The sequence below is a fragment of the Monodon monoceros genome, unplaced genomic scaffold (assembly GCF_005190385.1).
Source record: "Monodon monoceros isolate NGI ecotype Baffin Bay Population unplaced genomic scaffold, NGI_Narwhal_1 Super_Scaffold_21, whole genome shotgun sequence".
Classification (NCBI taxonomy): Eukaryota; Metazoa; Chordata; class Mammalia; order Artiodactyla; family Monodontidae; genus Monodon; species Monodon monoceros.
Genome location: NW_021703778.1, coordinates 172760328 through 172768058, shown reverse-complemented (window position 1 = coordinate 172768058; position 7731 = coordinate 172760328). Strand labels below are relative to the sequence as shown.

Sequence of the window (7731 nt, the reverse complement as noted above, 5' to 3'; positions counted from 1 at the left end):
ACACACACGTATATATATACACACACACGTATATATATACACACATATATATACACACACATACGTATATATACACACATACGTATATATATACACACACATATGTATATATATACACGTATATATACACACACATGTATATACATACACACACACATACATATATACACACACACACGTATATATATACACACACACATACGTATATATATACACACACACACGTATATATATACACACACACACACATATATATACACACACACACGTATATATATATATACACACACATACGTATATATGGAAAAAGAAAAGGAGGGCAGAGTAACGTTACAAGGGAGAAACCTGGTAAACACCACCGGGGCCAGGAGATCAAGGTCATGTCACCAGCAATGAGCCGTGCTGCTGGTCATTATGTGATGGAACAACACTTCACCCCGGTGGTCTTCCTCCCCCAAACTCATAGCCCCGGTCTAATCATGAGAAAAACACCAGAAAAATTCCAGTAATGGGGCATCCTACAAAATACCTGGCCAGTTCTCCTAAAAATCATCAAGGTCATCAAAAATAAGAGAAGTCTGAGAAACTGTCACAGCCCAGGGGAACCTAAGGAGACATGACAGCTAAACACAATGTGGGATCCTAGAGCAGAAAAAGAACATTAGGGAAAACCAGTGAAATCCAAACAAACTCAATCAAGTTCAGCTAATAGTAATGTTCCAGTGTTAGTTTCTTAGTTCTGACAGGTTTGGGGTTTTTTTGAAGTGCTACAAAGTAAATGTTAACTGTAGGCTCTAGGTGATGGACACACGGGTGTTCACTACAAAATTTCTTTCAACTTTTCTGTTTTGAAATACTGTCATTTTAAAAGCTGGGAGAGGACCTCCCTGGTGGCACAGTGGTTAAGAACCCGCCTGCCAATGCAGGGGACACAGGTTTTGAGCCCTGGTCTGGGAATATCCCACATGCCACGGGGCAACTAAGCCCGTGCACCACAACTACTGAACCTGCGCTCTAGAGCCCGCGAGCCACAACTACTGAGCCCGTGTACCACAACTACCGAAGCCCACGCGCCTAGAGCCTGTGCTCCGCAACAAGAGGAGCCACTGCAGTGAGAAGCCCGTGCACTGCAACGGAGAGTAGCCCCGCTCGCCGCAGCTAAAGCCCACGCGCAGCAACAAAGACCCAATGCAGCCAAAAATAAATAATTAATTATTTTTAAAAAATTAAAAGCTGGGAGAAAAAAAAAGAAGTGCTACATTCTAATGGCCATCACTGGCCTCCCTCTGACATAATTAGATTTGACAAAACACATCTTCTAATGAGGTGAACCCTAGTCAGTCGACTCATTGTAGTAGAGACTGTTTATTTTAACATTACAGATTTTTTTTTTTTTCGGCCGAGCTGCGCGGCATGTGGGATCTTAGTTCCCCAACCAGGGATCAAACCCATGTCCCCTACATTGGGAGTCCAGAGTCTTAACCACTGGACCACCAGGGAAGTCCCTACAGATGTTTTTAATAAAAGTCAAACTCTTATATAGAGCAATTTGGCAACATGCATCAAAATTCTAAATGCACACATCCTCTGACCCACTTCCAGGAAGGCACAACCTACACAGGGGTCCTCGAAAGAGGTGTTTTACTCCCATCCCAGGGATGTCCAGAAACATTTTTGGTTGTCACAGGGGGGTGGGGATGGGAAGGAGCCCTACTTGCATCTGGTGGGTCAAGGCCAGCAGAGCTATTAAATATCAAGCATCCTCCAATGCACAGGACAGCCCCCGCCATACAGAATTACCTGGCCCAAAATATCAACTGTGCTGAGGCTAAGAAACCCTGGCCTACAAGATGTACCTTCACATGCACAAAGATGTTCTCTTTAGCACTGTTTTTAATAAGAAAAGATAAGAAACACTGGAGATTAGTTAAATAAAGAATAATCTTTACTACATGCACCCCAACGTTCATAGCAGCACTATTCACAATAGCCAAGGCATAGAAGCAACCTAAATGTCCATCGACAGATGAATGGGTAAAGAAGATGTGGTACATATATACAATGGGATACTACTCAGCCATAGAAAAGAATGAAATAATGCCATTTGCAGCAACATGGATGCACCTAGAGATTATCATACTAAGTGAAGTAAGTCAGACAGAGAAAGGCAAATACCATATGATATCTCTTACATGTGGAATCTAAAATATGATACAAATGAACTTATTTGCAGAAAGACTCAGAGACATAGAAAACAAACTTCTGGTTATGAAAGGGGAAAAGGGGTGGGGGAGAGATAAATTAGGAGTTTGGGATTAGCAGATACCAACTACTACATATAAAATACATAAACAGTTAAGGTCCTACTGTATAGCACAGGGAACTATATTCAAGACCCTGTAATAAACCATAATGGAAAAGAATATGAAAAAGAATATATATACACACACAATATATATATAACCGAATCACTTTGTACACCAGAAACTAACACAACATTGTAAATCAACCATACTTCAATTTAAAAAAAAGAATAATCTTTATATTTATATTCACATAAAAGAATGTTATGTAGCTCTAAAAAGGAAATGAAGAAACTATATGACATGTAAAAAATGTGAAAAGGTAAGTGAAAAAAAAAAAACAAGATGCACATAGAACGCTATCATTCTGTAAAAAGGAGAAACAATACATCCATATTTGCCTGTAAATATGGAAAGATCCAGAGAAATTAATGACAATAATTTAGTGGGGGAACTGGGCAGACAATGGACAGGAGTAGGAAGGAGATATTTTATACCTGCATATACTCTTCGATCTTCAAATCCTATAAATGTATTACCCACGTGAAAACAACTGTAAATCAACTGCAACTTTTCATAAGAATATGTTAGCACACACTGTTCCCACAATGCAATCCTTCTTCAGTTTAGAGCAATACAACTTACATTAGAAAATTTAATTTAACAGAAATAAAATTACCTCCTACCCTCAGCTGAATCTGCCATTTTGCAGCTGACCAAAAGCTGACATTTTTTCTTCAACATCAATAAAGTACAAAAGCAGTTTGAATAACTTTCACCGGGACACACAGAGTGCTTATCATGCTCACGTTTATGACAACAAACCCCGGAGCTTCCTTCCTCTTATTCTTCTCCAGCCCCATCCCACACCACCTCTCTGCTCCAATTTTAAGCTCCAAAAGAGCCTTGCAGTTGTAGCTAATAAATGCAGGTGTGATCAAATACAAAAGTACATTCACTGTAAAAGAAACAATGCGTTCCAACATACCCTGCTATGATGAACGTGCTCCAAATCATTAAGATAATACTCCTCAACTGCATAGGGCTTTCCTTCCACTTCAAAAATATAAGCAGGGTTCACCTTGTTCTGAACAGGAACAGCAAAGTAATCTGCAAACTCTTTACAGTTGATGGTGGCTGACATCAGGACTACCTACAGAGTAAGAAAAACCATTAGACAAAATGATGATGATAATAATAACTGAAATGAAATACTTTTACAATTCTAGGCTTGTCTTCTGTTTTAATAATTTTCAAAACTTTAACTGAATACTTCAATTTGATCTCCAGTGTAATTCAAATTATTACAGTTTAAAGAATGCTCAGAGATGCCAACTTTTAAATTTCTCTTCAATTGCTTTATCAAGTGAGAAATTACATTTCTCCAATTATGCTAAATTACAACCATTAACCTAAAAGGACACTTTGCATCAGAAAGCTAACTTAAGGGCTTCCCTGATGGTGCAGTGGTTAAGAATCCGCCTGCCAATGCAGGGGACACAGGTTCGAGCCCTGGTCCGGGAAGATCCCACATGCTGTGGAGCAACTAAACCCGTGTGCCACAACTACTGGGCCTGCGCTCTAGAGCCCGTGAGCCACAGCTACTGAGCCCACGTGCCACAACTACTAAAGTCTGCGCACCTAGAGCCCGTGCTCCACAGCAAGAGAAGCCACTGCAATGAGAAGCCCGTGCACCACAACAAAGAGTAGCCCCCGCTCACCACAACTAGAGAAAGCCCGCGTGCAGCAACGAAGACACAACACAGCCGAAAATAAAATAAATAAAATAATTTATTAAAAAAAAAAAAAAAAGCTACAGCTAAAAAAAAAAAAGAAAGCTAACTTAAGACAGAATAAGCTACTAGATGTTATGCTCCAGAAAAATGAGGGAGTAAAAAGCACCAAAGAGAGGGCTTCCCTGGTGGCGCAGTGATTAAGAATCTGCTTGCCAATGTAGGGGACACGGGTTCGAGCCCTGGTCCGGGAAGATCCCACATGCCGCAGAGCAACGAATCCCATGTGCCACAACAGAGCCTGCGCTCTGGAGCCTGCAAGCCACAACTACTGAGCCCACGAGCCACAACTACTGAGCCCATGTGCCACAACTACTGAAGCCCACATGCCTAGAGCCTGTGCTCCGCAACAAGAGAAGCCACTGCAATGAGAAGACGGCACACCGCAACAAAGAGTAACCCCCGCTTGCTGCAACTAGAAAAAGCCCACGCGCAGCAACAAAGACCCAACGCAGACAAAAATAAATAAATAAAATAAATAAATTTATTAAAAATATACAAAAGCTCTTTAAAAAAAAAGGCACGAAAGAGGAAGAAGAAAAGGGGCCCATAAAACCTTGACTCTAAGCCGAGAAACTGGAGAAGCCCCAGGACGGCCGCTGTGCAGCAGCCCAGGGGAACCAGTCCAGACCAAGTGGGACAGCAGAGGCTCAGGGACTCACCACAGGTTTCAGTTTTGCCAAAAAGCAAATATGGGATGACATCCTTAAGAAACTCAGCCATGAATACCAGAGGCAGCATCCACAGCCCATCAGCTGTGCCCTGGAGAAGGTGGCAGCGTTACAAAGGGTCTGCGCCATCCACCAGTCTCCAAAATGCTAAGCAGGAGGTAAACACAGCTATCTGCTGACCACTGACTACCTACTACGTTTCTGAAGTGTAAATCTTAGCAGAAAAGTAAAAACTTTACACAGGTATTATGAATACACTTACTGGGTAAACAAAATGTCTGTATTTTCCCAGCTAATGTTAGATACAAGAGGTCAAAGTCCTGCTGACCAGAACTCACTGAGACAAGATGCTTATGGTTAGAAGGCAGGCTCTGAGAAACCACTTGGGGTGTAAGAGTGGCCCCCAATGGGCACACCCATTGCAGATGTTCTCTAAACCACCTTCCAAGGAACAGTGAGGCTAAGGAACTGCAAGGCTTTTGTTCTACTGAGGCAGCAGGCGACGAGAAGGTCAAATCTGGACTGCTCAAAGCTATGAGGTTCCATGCTGCCACCAACTTCCCTGTCGTGCACCCTCCCCCAAGCAGCTCTCAGCCTCTCCTCCAGACAGACCGTTCAACAGCCTGCCCAAGACACCTGCTTGTCCAGGGTGGCCTGGGCTGAGCCTGGTCAGCCAGCAGTGACAGCAGGGTCAGCAGGCTGGGGGATGGCACAAAGCCAGGGACCTCTAAAGGTTTGGGTGGGGAGCGGAAGGGGGTCTGGAAGGCCCATCTGCCCGTGCTCCTGCATCTAAGTCTCTGACAGCCACTCTCTTTCTAAAAAGTAAGAAAAAAGGAATTTTGGGGCTTCCCTCGTGGCGCAGTGGTTAAGAATCCGCCTGCCAATGCAGGGGACACGGGTTCGAGCCCTGGTCCGGGAAGATCCCACATGCCGTGAAGCAACTAAACCCATGCGCCACAACTACTGAGCCTGCGCTCTAGAGCCTGCAAGTCACAACTACTGAGCCCATGAGCCACAACTACTGAAGCCCATGCACCTAGAGCCCGTGCTCCACAACAAGAGAAGCCACTGCAATGAGAAGCCCGCACACCACAACGAAGAATAGCCCCTGCTCACCACAACTAGAGAAAGCCCATGTGCAGCAACAAAGACCCAACGCAGCCAAAAATAAATAAATTTAAAAAAAAAAGAAAGGTCCAGATTCTGGGGACTTCCTTGGCAGTCCAGTGGTTAAGACTCCACGTTTCCTATGCAGGGGGCATGGGTTCAATCCCTGGTCAGGGAACTGAGATCCCACATGCCCCACGGCACGGCCAAAAAACAAAGAAAAAGAAAGGTCCAGAATTGTTGAACAACCTTCAATGTCATCTTTAAGATTCAGAAAAAGGAATGAAATAGCCAAATTCTCTCATTCATTTTATAGTCATCTCAAGCAATAAGACAACTTATTGCAAATTTCAGGTGCCATTTAGTCAGCACCCACCAGGTGAGACTGTGAGCCTCCTAAGGTTGATGTCCCCACCTTGGGGCAGGGTGGGAATGTCTCCCTGAACGGACAGAGAGATGAAACACTTGAAGACAAAATATGTTATGATTTAGAGGGCATCTGCTTTCCAATAACAGCAAATCCTTCCACAGTTCCTTTATATAATGAATGACATGCACCCAATCACTGCTGCTTCTGAAAGACTCCTACTTAGCACGGCTGGGTTGACCTATGTCTAAACTGCATAATTATAAACCTTTTGCTATTTTGGCCTAGTTCACTTCTTTGTCCTTTTTGCTCAAACAGAATGTAAGCAATGTTTACCATTTTTGCCACGGACTTCCAGTTAGCTCCTAACTCAAGTCTCCTATAATAACAGTGCATATAACTATTCTCAAACTTCAATGTGACTCAGTGCTACTTTTAAAACAGAGATTACAGATATAGTCACATACCTTCAGATTATGGTACCTATTCAGCCAAAATCAGTGCTCTAATACCCAGCATTTCATTAGCATCAACTAGCATCAGATCATTTCCTGCAGCCTGGAGAATATTTCACAATTTAATGCAACATAATAACCAAAAAGTACTCCATAGTCTGATCATACAAGAGCGCCCTTTAGCCAGCTTCCTAGCAAGATCTGGAGGACTACACAAGACAATGAACAACTAGCTTCTATTAAAATAAAGAGAAACAAAACTAAATAATAAATCTTAACCCTAAATGTTCCAGTTACTCATGAAATCAACTTTACCTTCACAAAACGTGAATTTGTTCTTAGAAGTTTGCGGACGACCAACAACAGGAAATCCATTTCTTCAGTTCGCTCGTGTACCTGCAAAATAGAAAGGGGGCACCCCCAACGTGGGAAGGCACATATCACCGCTGAGTGACCGGAGGGCAAGGGGTTCAACAGTGCGCCTAGGGGCCTGGGGACTAAGTCTCTGCGCTAAACGCCGTTCCTCAGGAAACTATCACTCCTGGTTAAGAGGAAGCAAAGAACGGCGGCCCACAAACCAGAGAGCACACGAGGGGCGTGTGCGTCACTGTCGCCCCCAGCCCCCGTGCTTCTCTGTAGGGCCCTACTGGCATCTGGACAGAGGAATGTTTAGCGCTCTCAGCCCTGCCCACTGTGACAACACAAAGCATGCCACCACCGAGAAGCAGCAGACCAGCCTCCCTCTGCCGCTCCCGGCCCACAGCACCCCTCTGCACGGGCATGTTTACGCTACTACTTCAGCAAGGGAGTGCAGGGCGGTGGCTATGCCCAGGCAGCAGTGCCCCCTGCCTGGCAGGCTGGAACTCACAGGGTGGGCTCCGGAAGAGCTGGCTCAGTCAGAACAGGTAGCGCAGGGCTGGGTGAAGAGCTGAGGGCAATCGGAAGCCCCGCAGTAGCACCCGGGGAAATGGGGCTGCGGGGTCCCCCGGGGGCCTGCTGCTCAGACAGCACCCTCCAGGCCGAGTCCCCGAGGGC

The 7731-nt window shown here is 44.4% G+C and overlaps 1 protein-coding gene across 1 annotated transcript in view; it reads right to left on the bottom strand.

Annotated features, from left to right (window-relative positions):
* TDRD9 (tudor domain containing 9) overlaps window positions 1–7326 on the bottom strand; it is an 85698-nt gene extending 78372 nt beyond the window's left edge. Inside the window, exons 1-2 of the mRNA XM_029239270.1 lie at window positions 7012–7326; window positions 3292–3456 (exon numbers count right to left, since the gene is read on the bottom strand). Of these exons, the coding sequence (XP_029095103.1) occupies window positions 3292–3456; window positions 7012–7071 (225 nt within the window). The 5' untranslated portion in view covers window positions 7072–7326. The remainder of the gene's footprint in view (window positions 1–3291; window positions 3457–7011) is intronic.
* Between the last annotated feature and the right edge of the window lie 405 nt (window positions 7327–7731).